General features: G+C 42.0%; 1 protein-coding gene across 5 annotated transcripts in view; it reads right to left on the bottom strand.

Moving 5' to 3' along the window:
- LOC143836062 (complement receptor type 2-like) overlaps positions 1-16,499 on the bottom strand; it is a 105,957-nt gene that overhangs the window by 75,391 nt on the left and 14,067 nt on the right. For all 5 annotated transcript variants that reach the window (XR_013230474.1, XR_013230475.1, XR_013230476.1 and 2 more), the window contains exons 5-7: positions 10,410-10,601; positions 4,888-5,079; positions 3,045-3,236 (exon numbers count right to left, since the gene is read on the bottom strand). Coding sequence is in view for 1 of the 5 variants with exons in the window: in XM_077334842.1 (XP_077190957.1) it covers positions 3,045-3,236; positions 4,888-5,079; positions 10,410-10,601 (576 nt within the window). In the remaining 4 variants the exon portion in view is untranslated. The remainder of the gene's footprint in view (positions 1-3,044; positions 3,237-4,887; positions 5,080-10,409; positions 10,602-16,499) is intronic.

The following is a 16,499-nucleotide window of genomic DNA, read 5'->3' as shown; positions in this document are numbered from 1 at the left end:
TGGTATATGGTATTAATGAGGAGCAATTTTCTAACCTATAGAAGCATATGCAGAGTATATATACAAGGAGTAAGTCATCATTAGATAATGTTGCAAGACTTGAATCTACTTCCACAAGTACAGCTATGATTCAAAAATTGGGAGATTTGGTAGCATGCAAGATAAAATTGATGGCTTTGTTCTGAAAATATAAGCAAGGCTAGAATCCATAAGGAAAAGATGTAGCAGTAGCTGTATTTTTGGAGGTAGTTGTAATTGATGATGATTTATTAGCCTTGTTCTGATATTAGCTTTGTACTGATAGTAATATTGCAAGGCTAGAATCCACAAGGAAATACTAAAATATGTCTGCTCTGTTGTTTAATAGTTACTATAACATTTTGTGATATTACCCTGAGCACAGCTTATAATTGATAGGCACTTGATTTATAAAATAAGTAGTTACAATGTTGTTTAGGAATTTCACCAGCTCATGTAAAAGAGAAGGAGGATTATTCTTATTATAAAGTCTTGAATCCCATTAAGGTAAACTTTTAGTAGAATGAGCACAACTTTGTGCTCAGGATATTATCAATGTTTGTTTTTATTCTTCCAGTGCACAAGAATTCTTGAAATGCATTGTTTTAAGAGGAAATTGGCAAGAAACTGAAGAAGAATAAATGGAACTGCTTTTATCCAGAAGTCCATCTTTGAACAGCTATACTTTGGATGTCTTTATTGTTATTTAGTAAAACGCTAATTGTTATTTGGTAGAAACACTGAGGAGATGTTTGTCCATATTGCACCATGCTGTGTAAGGTTGGGAAGTGCTGTAGCATCCTCACCAAATAGATAACTATGTGTTTGTAATGTGTAAGAGGTAGCTCCCAATGAATATAGATTTTGCCGACTCACCGAGTTGCATTTCGCTTTGTTGTCTGATAAAAGCAACATATTCATTCTTCACTATTAACAGCTTGATCTCAATGGCAATATTCTGTTTTCTAGATCACAACAAAATTGCCACATTAAATGAATATGTATTTAAATGAACTAATTAAGAAAATAAATCCTGCCATTCTATGGAGCTGAATGGATAAAGTAAGAACATTAATTGCTCTTTAAAGGGGGCTTATATAAAAACATTAAACTCTACATATCATATATCTAATTCTGAACTGAGCCACAGAGTGTGAATTAATAAGGATGGGCATGAACCAGAAAAATGCAGTTTGTGTCAGCTTGTGGCCAAATCCTGAGCCAAACCATGAACCAAAATGGAAGTTATGTTTGCAAACCAAATCAGTTTGTGACCCCATAAAATAAGAGAAATACCTTAGCTTAAAATAAAGAATGTCTGATTACCTTTCAGTGACCATTTTAGAGGTTGTTAATCAACCACAAATTACAGATAATCAGCCTTATTTTATTGGCTATTATGGGTTTTCAAGGCCATGTGACCATGGTCTGGTAATTTTATTCAATTATGTTCTCAGAGGTAGGACATAGCAACTTGGGAATCTTAGTGCCTTTGACGAGTCAACCTGTTTTTATTTTGTCAGAGTCTCTGTGCATTATACTGTATGCTGGTCCCTCTGTTATTTAATTTATATTAATATAATATGATTTTTTTTCAGCATAGAATTCACCTGCCCCTAACTTGATTAATGAAATAATTTTGAAATTATTATATGCAGATGATATAATAATTATTTCATTAACAAAGCTCAGATTAAGGAGAGCCTTTCAAGTATTATTTAGGCATTGCCCTGAAGACATTACGGTAAATACTGATTTAAAATGGCAGGAGCACAGTAGATTCCTGTGGTTCTTCAATTATTTACCATTACAATTATAAATCAGTTTTCATATGCAGCACCTGTCTAGATGCAAACCATTGTTCCTTCTATTGGATTTACTGCACAAATTTCAGAATTTTTAAAGCACAGATTTGCACCCTCCACGGTTCTTAAAATGGTTTTATAACTGCTTATAAATTTGGTGTGGACTAGCAGCCTTTAAATTTAGAACTGTTCATTAATGACCCAGTGTCCTTTACAGCCTATCAACTGATCCTTTGACCCTAACTTTGTTTAAACGAAAATATGAACTAAGATAATGTCTTGTGTATAACTTCCTCTGATAGCCTCTAACCCTGATCATTATCCAGTGTACTAGGATGAATGGTGTGTTGAGATAGTTTTAGGCAGTTCATTAATTACTGTTGTTGAACACTGCTGGACTTGACAACACAAACTGGTTCAGAGCCTCAGACCCTTTCGCTAAACATTTACCAAACTATGTCTGGTTCAGCTGTTTGGTTCATTTAAACATAACAGCTGAAGACGGTGGTTCTGCCAGCCTGTTAGGTTTAAATGGCTGCAAGCCATTTAACATGTCCATTTCTCTTCCCCCCATTCAAGTAGGAGGAAGGAAAATGGATCAGTGAAATGGCTTGCACCAATTTCAGTGTAACAACAGACAGGTGCACCCACCCCACTGTTAGGATGAAATGGCTTCCAGGCCAGTATCACTTCCCTGACTTGAAAGCAAAGGTTGGCAAAATGCCAGCCATTTAAACCTAACAGCATGGTCTTAATCCATCCACTGTTAGGTTTAAATGGCTGTGAGCTATTTAACCCATCCATTTTGCTCCCCAACACTTCCAAGTGGGGGGGGGGGGAACAGATCAGTGAAACAGCTGCATCTGATTTCTTGAATACAGTCTCCCTTTTGGTTGATGATAGAACCCATGAATGGAAAATCTTGAACTATTTCCATTTTTTCATTGTCAACCATAAGTTGTATAGTTCCCCAGTAGTGATTACTTTTGTCTTCCTGATGTTCAGCTGTAATTCTGCTTTGCCACTTTCTGCTTTAACCTTCACTGGCAGTTGTTTCAGGTCTTCACTGGTTTCTGCCAGCAATATGGTATCATCTGTATAGTTCAAAATGTTAATATTCCTTCTACCAATTTTCACTCCACCTGCACCTAAATCCAATCTAAACATTTTATTGAACTATAAATTATTAAATTTATCTAAAGCAAAATATAAAGGTGTTACCTTGACAAAACTCTTCAAGTTGTGGCCACTGTAAGTCAACACCACAGCGTACAGAATTCTTAGTATGAGGTACTTGTTTATAACCTTGTTTACAGGCATATTCTACTACACTGCCAACAGGAAAGTATTCTAACCTCTCAAACTGTTCCTTTAGTTTAGCATTCATCAGACTTGGTGGCAAAGGGCAGCTCACTAAAAAGGGAGGAAAAAGATATATTTGATATAATTAAGGTGGGCCCTTAAAGCTTTCTGATGAGATTTTGATTACCTGGCGGGGGGTGTCAAACAGGAGTGTTTTGGCCTCACTGCTTTTTAATGTATTTAAATGATTGTTGTTATAATGTAAATTAGTGTTTTAATGTAAATTTTGGGTTTTAGTTTTATTTATGTTTCAGTTTATAAGCCACCACTCTACTCGTGGTTTCGGGACAATTTACACAATAAGTTAAAAACCATAATCATAAATTTCAGATTCTTCAAGGCCCTGAGTGTGCTTCTGGGCCCGGTTGGAAGGCCTCCTCCCCCCTCCCCCTGGCGGCAACGCGGCTTTCCCACCGGGCCTAGAAGCACACCCGGGGCCTGCTGGGCCCTGTGGGAAGGCCTCCTTCCTCCCTCACCCCTGGCAGCGGTGCAGCCTTCCTGCCTGGCCTAGAAGCATACCCAGGGCCCCAGGTGTGCTGCTGGGCCCGGTGGGAAGGCCTCCTTCCCCCCCTTGCCCCCAGCAGCGGCACAGCCTTCCCGCCGGGCCTAGAAGCACACCCGGGGCCTCTTCAAGACCCCGGGTGTGCTTCTGGGCCCAGGAGGAAGGCCTCCCTCAGTACTCACGCTGTCGTGCCTGGCTGGAACTCTGTCCTGTCTTGGTGAGCGCCTAATCAGAAGGCGCTTTGCGCCTTCCGATTGGGCCCTCATCCAGACCAACCCCACCCACTCTCCACCAACGTAGCCCTTAACCAATTATTTATAACTCTTCCCGAGCGGTTTAAAGATATTACCCACCCTGTTATGGTGCTGCTGTCCTTAGCTTGTATCGGCCAAAGACTGCTATATAAATTGGACAATTTTAATAGAGAACAGGTTACAAAATTTGTCAAGATCAAAGTTTTACTGTCTTTGGGTAGAGACCTTGAATATTTCAGTGATCAATGATGGCATGTGACCAAGGTGGAGAAGTTATACCTTACTGCAGATTTCTTCTCCAAAATAAGAGTAAAGCAGAGTGGTAAGGCAGCAGACACGCAGTCTGAAAGCTCTGCCCATGAGGCTGGAAGTTCAATCCCAGCAGCCAGCTCAAGGTTGACTCAGCCTTCCATCCTTCCGAGGTCGGTAAAGTGAGTACCCAGCTTGCTGGGGGGTAAACAGTAATGACTGGGGAAGGCACTGGCAAACCACCCCGTATTGAGTCTGCCATGAAAACGCTAGAGGGCGTCACCCCAAGGGTCAGGCATGACTTGGTGCTTGCACAGGGGATACCTTTACCTTTAACAGCAAATTAAAAAGCATTTGTTTTGGAGCAGTTCAGCAAGTCACAGGAGTACACAGATGATCACTTGAAGAACATTTACAGATAAGCATCTTCTTTTATTTCTTCATAGTTCCTGTGCTTCATACTGATCAGTGGACATGAAGAAGCTGACCTGCTTAACTAAGAATTTGAATGTTTTTTGACCTATGGGTGAGTTTGTAAGTGAAATGGCTTTTCTATGAAATAGTTTGTGGCTAGGATTCCTTTATTCTCCATATTGTAAAGGTGGGCATATTTATTTGATTTCCATCCCACTGTTCATCCAAACCTAAACTGTTCATCAAAAATTAAGTTTATCAAAACAAAACAATGCATCAGTACCTTTACAAAACACTTCTGGAGTTGACCACCGTAAATTATTACCACAGGTAATGGAATTCTTGGTGTGAGGAACATGTCTGTATTGTCCAACGCAGTCATACCTTACTACCGTCCGAACAGGAAAGTATATTAACCCTACAAAACGTCTTTGAAGTTTAGCACCAGTGACATTTGGTGGAATGGGACAGACGCCTGTTAAAAAATAAATAAAAATTAAAGAACAAGAAAACTTAAGGTATCATCCAGGAGTCCTGATTTACTTGAATAAAAGATAAGCATCCTTTGGTTTTATGAGATGGTTTACACTGCAAATATCCTTTCTGTTTTCCACAGTACAACTGAAACTCATACGAGCTCTAGGAATTTTTGGAGCTGAGTGAATGGTAAGAGCAGAACATTAGCTACTTAGAAAGGGCTAACCTAAAGAATATTACTCAAAATTTGAAATAGGATCTTGTGCCAAAATTACATACTTACATACTCTTAATTTGCTATTCACACCTTGAAAACTAAAACTCAAAGGAAGACTCCGCAGAGCTGAGCAATGGCATGCTACCTCTGCTTCTCATATGCCTTGAAAAAGCCCCTTACTAGAGTAACCATAAATCGGTTGCAACTTGATGGCACTTACATGCCTAATTTGGCATGAGAAGCAGACATTTACCTGATTGCATATTTTGTTCAAAGAACCTAAGAAACCCTATGACTAATGAATGAATATTTTGATTTCCAACTCTATAAAATACACTTGCTAACTAATGTGAACACATGTCAAAGCAATAACTAATTTGGGTTTTTCATGCCCCATGAGGACAGGATAGAATGCAATACAAGATGACTAAACGTGAATTATATTGTTAACTAAAGAATTAATTTGGTCAATTTTTTCATTCTGTAAGGCAGTATGTCAGCTTTGTCACTAGGAATCAACATCTCTGTGATTATCATACTAAAGACCAACCAGATGTTACTTTTTTGGCAAGTTTCCCTGACCCAATTCATGCTCCCTGCTATCACAGGGAAATGTCATTTTAAAGATCAGAAGGAGCCGTTTTGAGTTTGGAATGGTGGTGTGGGGAGAGGAGGGTCTCCTGCCTCCCCTACAATCCATCCCCAGCAGGAAATTTATATAACTTTGGAAATGCAATTTACTGACAGCAGGATATGCTCTGAGGCTGCTTCCTCTTCCACCCAGAAAATTTCTGGAACCGGCAGGAAGTTGGAGGTAGAGAGCTGACCTCCTAATGAACTCTTCCTGGCTGAGGGCTCCCTTCTTGCTGAAGTTACTGTAAACAGAAACCTGGTAGAATGAGCTCCCTGAAGAGCTATGGACCCTGCTGGAATTGTCGGCTTTCCGCAGGGCCTGTAAGATGGAGCTCTTCCACCAGGCATATGGTCAAAGCCTTGGTGAGTCCCAGAGTCTCCATCAGTAGATCCCTCTGCAATGGTACATCTGGACCCTCGCTCCCAAGGAAGAACTCTGGCCCTCGATAGTTGGACAAAGGGAGAGGGTGGACAGCTAGAACTCTCTATCACCATCTTTTAATACTTAGTGTTAATGTTTATTTTAATGGAGTCATACTGGTTTTTATCATTTTACTGTGAACAGCCATGAGTCCAAATGGAATGCGATGGTATATAAATACAAAAATAAATAAATAAAAGTGCTTAATTATAACAACTGAAGATTGCATGTTGCTGCTGTTTTGAAGCGGCTCTTCCTAAGTTGTGAGAACATAAGCTGAAGTCCCCAAGAAGCAACAGGTAAGATGAAATAATTGAAAGCTCCCCAGCTTTGGGGGGCAAATACCAGATAGCTACTGTGTGGTCTCAGAGAACCTGGGCTGCTGGTTATGTAAACTAAGGAGATAAAGAATTGAGAAAGTACCAAAACTGTATGGATCCCAATAAAATCAGAGTCCAGTAGCACCTTTAAGACCAACAAAGATTTATTCAAGGCGTGAGCTACTGGACCCCCTTCAAGGATCGCTGCCTTGCTGTGGCAAGGGGGCTTGCGTAGCTCAGTGAAGCTATGAGCTATGCCGTGCAGGGCCACCTAAGACAGACAGGTCATAGCTGAGAGCTCTGACAAAAGGTGATCCACTGGAGAAGGAAATGGCAAACCACTCCAGTATCTTTGCCATGAAAACCCTATGGACAAGTTCAAAAGGCAAAACGATATGACGCCGGAAGATGAGCCCCTCAGGTCGGAAGGTGTCCAATATGCTACTGGGGATAAGCAGATGGCTAGTAAGAATAGCGCCAGAATGAATGAAGCAGCTGGGCCAAAGCTGAAAGGATGCTCAGTTGTGTAAGTAACTGGTGGCAAAAAAACAGTCCGATGCTGTAAAGATTTTTATTCCATAGGAACCTGGAATGTCAGATCCATGAATCAAGGCAAGCTGGATGTGGTTAAACAAGAAATGTCAAGACTGAACATCGACATTTTAGGAATCAGTGAACTAAAATGGACAGGAATGGGTGAATTTAATTCAGATGACCATCAAGTATACTACTGTGGACAAGAATCTTGCAGAAGAAATGGAGTAGCCTTCATAATCAATAAGAGAATATGAAAAGCAGTCTTGGGATACAATCCCCAAAATGACAGAATGATCTCAGTTCGAATCCAAGGCAAACCATTCAACATCACAGTAATCCAGGTATATGCCCCAACCACTTCTGCTGAAGAGGATGAAGTTGATCAGTTCTATGAAGCCCTACAACACCTTCTAGAAGCAACGCCAAAAAATGATGTGCTTATCATCATGGGGCATTGGAATGCTAAAGTAGGAAACCAAAATATAACCGGGATAACAGGCAAGTTTGGCCTTGGAGTACAAAATGAAGCAGGCCACAGGCTGGTAGAATTTTGTCAAGAGAATACAATGGTCATAGCAAACATTCTTTTCCAACAACCCAAGAGATGACTCTACACATGGACATCACCAGACGGTCAACACAGAAATCAGATTGACTATGTGCTCTGCAGCCAAAGATGGAGAAGTGCTATACAATCAATAAAAACAAGACCAGGAGCTGATTGTGGTTCAGATCATCAGCTTCTTGTTGCAAAATTTAGGCTTAAATTGAAGAAAGTAGGGAAAAGCACTAGGCCACTCAGGTATGAACTAAATCATATCCCCGACGAATATACAGTAGAGGTGACAAATAGATTTAAGGAATTAGATCTGATAGACAGAGTGCCTGAAGAACTATGGACGGAGGTTTGCAACATTGTACAAGAGGTAGCAACTAAAGCCATCCCAAAGAAAAAGAAATGCAAGAAATCAAAATGGCTGTCTAAAGAAGCTTTACAAATAGCTAAGGAGAGAAGGGAAGTGAAAGGCAAGAAGAAAAGAGAAAGATACACCCAACTGAATGCAGAATTCCAGAGAAAAGCTAGAAGAGATAAGAATGCCTTCTTAAATGAACAGTGCAAACAAATAGAAGAAAACAATAGAATGGGGAGGACCAGAGATCTTTTCAAGAAAATTGGAGATATGAAAAGAACGTTTCATGCAAAGATGGATATGATAAGGGACCAAAATGGTAGAGATCTCACAGAAGCAGAAGAGATTTTTAAAAGGTGGCAAAATTATACAGAAGAACTATATAAGAGCGAGCTTAACATCCCTGATGACCACAATGATGTAGTTACTGACCTGGAGCCAGACATCCTGGAATGTGAAGTCAAATGGGCCTTAGGAAGTCTGAGCAACAATAAAGCTAGTGGTGGTGACAGCATTCCAGTTGAACTATTCCAAATCTTAAAAGATGATGCATTAAAGTGCTAGTCAATATGCCAGCAAATTTGGAAAACTCAACAATGGCCACAGGATTGGAAAAGGTCAGTTTACATTCCAATCCCAAAGAAGGGTAATGCCAAAGAATGTTCAAACTACCGCACCATTGCACTAATTTCTCATGCTAGCAAAGTTATGCTCAAAATCCTACAAGCTAGGCTCCAGCAATATGTGGACCGAGAATTTCCAGAAGTACAGGCAGGATTTCGAAGAGGCAGAGGAACTAGAGGTCAAATTGCCAACATACGCTGAATCATGGAGAAATCTAGGGAGTTCCAGAAGAACATCTACTTCTGCTTCATTGACTATGCTAAAGCCTTTGATTGTGTGGAGCACAACAAATTGTGGCAAGACAACAAATTGTAGCAAGTTCTTAAAGAGATGGGAATACCAGAACATCATATTTGTCTTTTGAGAAACCTATATGCAGGTCAAGAAGCAACAGTGAGAACCGGGCATGGAATCACTGATTGGTTCAAAATTGAGAAAGGAGTTCGGCAAGGCTGTATACTGTCGCCTTGCCTATTTAACTTGTATGCGGAGCACATCATGAGAATGGCGGGATTAGAGTCGTCACAAATTGGGATCAAGATTGCAGGGAGAAATATCAACAACCTCAGATATGCAGATGATACCACTCTAATGGCAGAAAGTGAAGAGGAATTAAAGAGCCTGTTGATGCGGGTGAAGGAGGAGAGTGCAAAAGTTGGCTTGAAACTCAACATCAAGAAAACAAAGATCATGGCATCCGGCCCTCTGAATTCCTGGCAAATAGATGGGGAAGAATTGGAGATAGTGACAGATTTTATTTTCCTGGGGTCCAAGATCACTGCAGATGGGGACTGCAGCAAAGAAACCAGAGGTTTCTTTGTCCTGGCCCCCACCTGGTGAAATGAGCTCACAGAGGAGATCACGGCCCTGATGGAGCTAAAACAGTTCTGCAGGGTCTGGAAAAGGGAGCTCTTCCACTAGGCATTTGGTTGAGACCAAGCAAAACCAGCAACATCCACAACACCCCTGCTCCCTCACAGAAATACATCCATGCGTTCTGCCCTAGACCTGTTTGCACCAGTTCCTCTGTTTAAGTTGTTAATTTTATTAATGTTAATATTATTGCTGTTATGGAAAACTACATTCACTGTACTATTGTCTATGTTTCATGTAAACCACCCTGAGCCTTATGGGAGGCGTTATATAAATATAATAAATATAAGAGAACTGCTCCTATGACACGAATATGTATGGTAGCATGGGTAAAACTCTGCAGCTATGACTTGGAGATCTAAATATGATATTACTTGTCATGTAGCACACATGCTGGAGAATGGATGAGAACCAATGCAGCAACAGAAGATGGCCATTGATCTGTAGAACCAAGAGGAAAGGCAGGTGGAGAAGCACTTTCCGCTGGTAATAGGTAACTGAAATAGACTGGCAAGCTGGCCTTCCTGGAGCAATGAATGCCTGAGTGAATTTGTGATACAACTTTCTTGTTTTAAAAAATCTCAAGTTTCTTTTAATTTCCTTATAGAATCATAAATGTATTTTATTTATTTACTTGATTTATAGCCCAATGCTTATCCTACAGGCTTATAAATAATTAGGGGAATAATCTTAAACAGGTCTACTCATAGTCTCTTCAATGGGGCTTACTTTCAAGGAGGCATTTTTGGGATTATACTATAGGTTTATTCAAAGAAATTAAAGAGTTCTTACTTTCACAAAGCTTTCCAGGATCTGACCACCTCAAGTTATCTTGACATGTAATAAATTTCCGAGACGTAGGATCATGTGCATACCCAGTTTCACAGTCATATTCTACTTGTGTATCCACGACATATTCCAGTAACGATACATAGACGCTTTTTAGTTTAGCACCTGGCAGCGTTGGCGGTGGAGGACACAGCCCTACAAAGCAGGAAAAGATGAAAACTTAACCACCACACAGTAGTTCTGAATGACATAAAAACAAGAATAGCTTCCTTCACTGTTAACACTGTTTACATGACAATAACTTTTCTGTATGACACTTAACACATGGCAACCTCTGTTACAGGCTTTCTCAATCAGGGTTTCTAAAATCTGTTAAACATGTATCAAGTGATGTGACCGTATATGATCAGGTCAACTCACTCGCCCCTCTCCTGAAATGGCCAACGATGTGCCTGAAGGGGGTGGGAAGAGGAGGGGCCCCAGGTGGGTATGTACACAGCTATGCTTCCCAACCATTTTGCGCCACTTCTGAGATTTCTTTAAGCCTGAAGAATGTTTCAAGGGTTTCTAAATGGTAAAAAAGAATTGAGATAGGTTTCTCTATTATATAAATGAACAGAGTAAAGCCAAAAAAGCTCTGACCTGGCTGACTAGCCTGATCTTTCTCATATCTCAGAACCCAAGCTTGGTCAACTGTGGTTAGTATTTGTATGGGAGACCACCAAGGAATTCTAGGTTTAATATGCAGAGAAAGGCAATAGCAAATCACCTATAAATGTCTCTTGTCTTAAAAACTCTACATCAGCCTTCTCAGTTTTTTTTACTTTTGAGAAACCCCTGAAACATTCCCCAGGCTTCAAGAAACCCCAGAAGTGGTGCGACCATGCAGAATATGGTTAGGAAGGGGCCGTCCCTTTCCCACATCCTCCAGACCCATCGTTGCACAATAAACATTTAACACATTTAAAATATATATATACAGAATTAATTAACTCCCATCCATTTGGGAAACCCTTCTAGAGCCATCACAAAATCCTGGTTGAGAAATCCTGCCCTACACGGTTCCTGTAAGTCAGCTGTGATTTGACATGCTTTACATACACAAGCAAACAGATCATAGCATTTTAGAGCAGAATGAATGGTTAGAAAATGTTTGTTCTAATGTCTCGTGTGGAATGTTAGCTTGTTCCAAAAAAGGTAATGCATGCTTAACAAGGCATGAGGAACACATGACCTATTACTCACCTGCAAGTGCATTTTGTTCAGAGCTTAACATATCTATGGATTGATGGATGAATTTAGACTCAATAGCTGATTTTAAGAGTTTCCTGGACGTTGGATATTGGTCCATACTTTATTGGTCCATATTTGATCACTGAACAAATAAACCCTGTGACCTGCCCATTAAAACTTCCTTCCACGCATTGCATACATCAAGTGTTCCGTTGGTTCCTTCTTGTCCCTGCTACTGCCACACACACAACCCTAAGCCCCAAAAGTACTGCTGCCATCTGTCATGGGGAGTATGAGGTAGCACAGATCTTGGATTGCACATGATTGCACAGGAAATTCTAGTGAAGGAGAGCATATCTACAGTGGAAAGCATCTGGGTGAAAATAAGCGAGGGGAAAACAAACAGTGTGGTGGTTGGTGTCTGCTACCGACCGCCTGACCAACGAGAGGATGTGGATGCTGCACTTTGTGAGCAGCTTGAGAAAATATCCAAACGGCAGGACCTTGTCATCATGGGTGACTTCAATTTCCCAGATGTGTGCTGGGAAACAAACTCTGCGAAGCGTCCTCAGTCATGCAAGTTTCTGACCTGCCTGGCTGACAATTTCATATATCAAATGGTAGATGAACCCACAAGAGGTTCAGCCATACTGGACTTAATACTGACCAACAGGCAAGAGTTGGTGGATGAGGTGAAGGAGGTGGGGACCCTAGGGGGAAGTGACCATGTCCTCATAGAATTCCTTTTGAGATGGGGAGCCAAGGAAGCTTGTAGCCAGACGCGGATGTTGGATTTTCGTAGGGCAAACTTTAATAAACTCAGAGACATGATGAGTGTCATACCATGGACGAGAATGCTGGAAGGGAAGGGAGCATGTGAAGGGTGGGCGCTACTCAAACAAGAGCTATTGCATGCTCAATCAATGACTATTCCAGAAATACGAAAACACTGCAGGAGCTCTAAGAAGCCTATTTGGATGAACAGAGAACTTCAAGAGGAACTAAGAAAGAAAAGGAAAATGTTCAGGAAATGGAGGGAAGGACAGAGCTCTAAAGAAGAGTACCTACAGGTTACTAGGCACTGTAGATCAATCATCAGAAAGGCCAAAGCTGAGAGTGAGCTAAGATTGGCCAGGGAAGCCCATTGTAACAAGAAAAGATTTTTCAGTTACGTGAGGAGCAAACGTAAAGTAAAGGAGGCAATAGGCCCGCTGTTGGGTGCGGATGGAGAAACTCTAACGAAAGATGCAGAGAAAGCAGAAAGGCTTAGTGCCTATTTTACATCTGTTTTTTCCCACAGGTCTAAGTGTTTAGGCACATCTAGAGATGGCTGTAGCCAAAGGATAGTGTCTGGGTGGCAGGTTAACATGGATAGAGAGGTGGTCGAGAGGCATTTAGCTGCACTGGATGAGTTCAAATCCCCTGGTCCAGATGAAATGCACCCGAGAGTACTCAAAGAACTTTCCAGAGAACTTGCACAGCCCTTGTCCATCATCTTCGGAACCTCTTTAAGGACTGGAGATGTCCCGGAGGACTGGAAAAGAGCAAACGTTATTCCGATCTTCAAAAAAGGGAGGAAGGATGACCCGGGAAACTACAGACCAGTGAGTCTGACCTCTGTTGTGGGGAAGATAATGGAGCAGATATTAAAGGGAGCGATCTGCAAACATCTGGAGGACAATTTGGTGATCCAAGGAAGTCAGCATGGATTTGTCTCCAACAGGTCCTGCCAGACCAACCTAGTTTCCTTTTTTGACCAAGTAACAGGTTTGCTGGATCGGGGAAATTTGGTTGATGTCATTTACTTGGATTTTAGTAAAGCTTTTGACAAGGTTCCCCATGATGTTCTGATGGATAAGTTGAAGGACTGCAATCTGGATTTTCAGATCGTTAGGTGGATAGGGAATTGGTTAGAGAACCGCACTCAAAGAGTTGTTGTCAATGGTGTTTCATCAGACTGGAGAGAGGTGAGTAGCGGGGTACCTCAGGGTTCGGTGCTCGGCCCGGTACTTTTTAACATATTTATTAATGATCTAGATGAGGGGGTGGAGGGACTACTCATCAAGTTTGCAGATGACACCAAATTGGGAGGACTGGCAAATACTCCGGAAGATAGAGACAGAGTTCAACGAGATCTGAACACAATGGAAAAATGGGCAAATGAGAACAAGATGCAATTTAATAAAGATAAGTGTAAAGTTCTGCATCTGGGTCAGAAAAATGAAAAGCATGCCTACTGGATGGGGGATACGCTTCTAGGTAGCACTGTGTGTGAACGAGACCTTGGGGTACTTGTGGATTGTAAACTAAACATGAGCAGGCAGTGTGATGCAGCGGTAAAAAAGGCAAATGCCATTTTGGGCTGTATCAACAGAGGCATCACATCAAAATCACAAGATGTCGTAGTCCCATTGTATACGGCACTGGTCAGACCACACCTGGAGTACTGTGTGCAGTTCTGGAGGCCTCACTTCAAGAAGGACATCGATAAAATTGAAACGGTACAGAGGAGAGCGACGAAGATGATCTGGGGCCAAGGGACCAAGCCCTATGAAGATAGGTTGAGGGACTTGGGAATGTTCAGCCTGGAGAAAAGGAGGTTGAGAGGGGACATGATAGCCCTCTTTAAGTATTTGAAAGGTTGTCACTTGGAGGAGGGCAGGATGCTGTTTCTGCTGGCTGCAGAGGAAAGGACACGCAGTAATGGGTTTAAACTTCAAGTACAACGATATAGGCTAGATATCAGGAAAAAGTTTTTCTCAGTCAGAGTCGTTCAGCAGTGGAATAGGCTGCCTAAGGAGGTGGTGAGTGCCCCCTCACTGGAAGTCTTCAAGCAAAGGTTGGATACACACTTTTCTTGGATGCTTTAGGATGCTTAGGGCTAATCCTGCGTTGAGCAGGGGGTTGGACTAGATGGCCTGTATGGCCCCTTCCAATTCTATGATTCTATGATTCTATGATTCTATGCAGAGGTCAGCTGCAATACCTGGTGAATTGGAAAGGCTACAGCCTCGAAGATCACTCTTCGAAACCCACAGAACTTTCACGCTCCTGATTTGGTGCATCAGTTTCACTGAGCATACTTGAAGAAATCAACTCTTGGCCCCATTGGTTGAGGGGGACTCTGGGGGTGTCATGAAACAGCCAAGCCCTCTAATGAAGAACAGCCGGATTCTGTGCCCAGCAGCCAGCAGCAAACTGCAGCTCAGCAATCAGACAAGAGATCACAGAAGAAGCTATGAGGTGCATATTTCATCCCCCCTTCCCGAGGTCAGCCAGCTGCCCTATCTGCTCCAGGATCCCTTGGTTGACAAGAGCAACTGGTTGCAGAGGAGAGAACCAACAACAGGGGAGATATGAAGCAGCTGTTGTGGGCATGATGTAGGACTTGAAACATAAAACCATGAGGAAGGAGCCCTACAACATGGCTTCAACACGTTCCATTAGCAAGCTGGCAGGGGCTTATGGGAATTGTAGTCCATGGACATCTGGAGAACCACAGGTTGACTACCCCTGGTTTAAGGTAGGAGTATGTGTGCATGCTTTACCCCCTTCCAGGTGCAGAAACTACTAAAGAAATCACTGATGCTCAGAAGGGGAAGAGGGGGAGCAATGAAAACGGCCAGTTCCCTAGTTTGTGGATGAGGTTGGGAATCCCTGCCTTAGAGACTGTTGCTGTATTGGACCTGCTTTTGAAAAACCAACTTTGGCTTTCATCTTCAGTAGATATGAAAGAAGAGGAAAAAATTCTGGACACAAATACATGCATTAATCCTAAAGATTTTAAAGACTAATAGACATGACACCATTGACTGAACCTTTGGGTAACTGAACCTTTGGGACTGCCTCTTCATATACTATACCCAAAGAGCATTAAGATCATCAGCAGAATTTGTTTAAGGGTCCCCAGCCCTAGGGAAATCAAACAGGCCTCAACCAGAGCCAGGGCCTTTTTGGGCCTGGCTCTGGCCAGGTGGAACTCTCCCCGAAGTGAGATCAGAGTCCTATAGGTCTTTTAACAGTCCTGCAGGGCTTGTAAAACAGAGTTGTTCCACCAGGCCTATGGTTGAGGCCTAATAAACATTGCTAAACAAAACAGCCTGCCCTATCAAAGCCCCATATACTTGATCTAGGGCTGATTTCTCTGCCCTCTCACCTTCCTACTGCTGAAAGATTAAATATAGACAGTAAATATCAGATTTGTTTTGGCTGTTAAGATTTTAATCAGCTGTGATGCTGGGGGAGAACCCCCTAGTGTTTGGGCCACCGTGTTCAGCCAGTCACAAAAGACAATGGATGCAATAGGATATGAAATGCACCAGCAGGTGTGAAGAGCTTTACTGAAGAAGCTTGGCAAGGTACATGAGACAAGCCAGGGCCACTCAGCCATACCCCACCCCCAGGGCCTTGGCCCTCCACAGGATCTTCAAAGAGGCATGATATGTAGTTAAGCATTGATATGTTGACCAGCCCAATACTGGGTCATAAACCTAAAGGGGAAAAGGGAGACATACCTCTGTAAGACCCTTGGGTTATGATTTTTCGATTTGGAGGCAGAGGAGGAGGGCATGATCCACCACCAGGGTAAGGGGATTATTAGACAAGTCATACTGAAGGGCCCCAACAGCCCATTTAATGTCCAGTGCCTCCTTCTCAACTGTAGCATAATTTCTTTCAGCAGGTTGGAGCTTGCAGATGATAAACACCACTGCATGTTCTTCCCCCATCATTATCTGGGACAACATAGCCCAGTCCTGTTCTGGAGGTGTCAGTGTGTAGCAGAAAGTGGACTTTGAAATACAGGTTATGGTGTATGGGGGGCCTTGTTAGGCTAGTCTGTAGTTCATTAAGTGCAGCTTG

This window comes from Paroedura picta, chromosome 4 (genome assembly GCF_049243985.1).
Source record: "Paroedura picta isolate Pp20150507F chromosome 4, Ppicta_v3.0, whole genome shotgun sequence".
In the NCBI taxonomy this organism is placed as follows: domain Eukaryota; kingdom Metazoa; phylum Chordata; class Lepidosauria; order Squamata; family Gekkonidae; genus Paroedura; species Paroedura picta.
The sequence above is the reverse complement of the archived record's forward strand: the minus strand, read 5'-3'. Positions and strand labels throughout refer to the sequence as shown.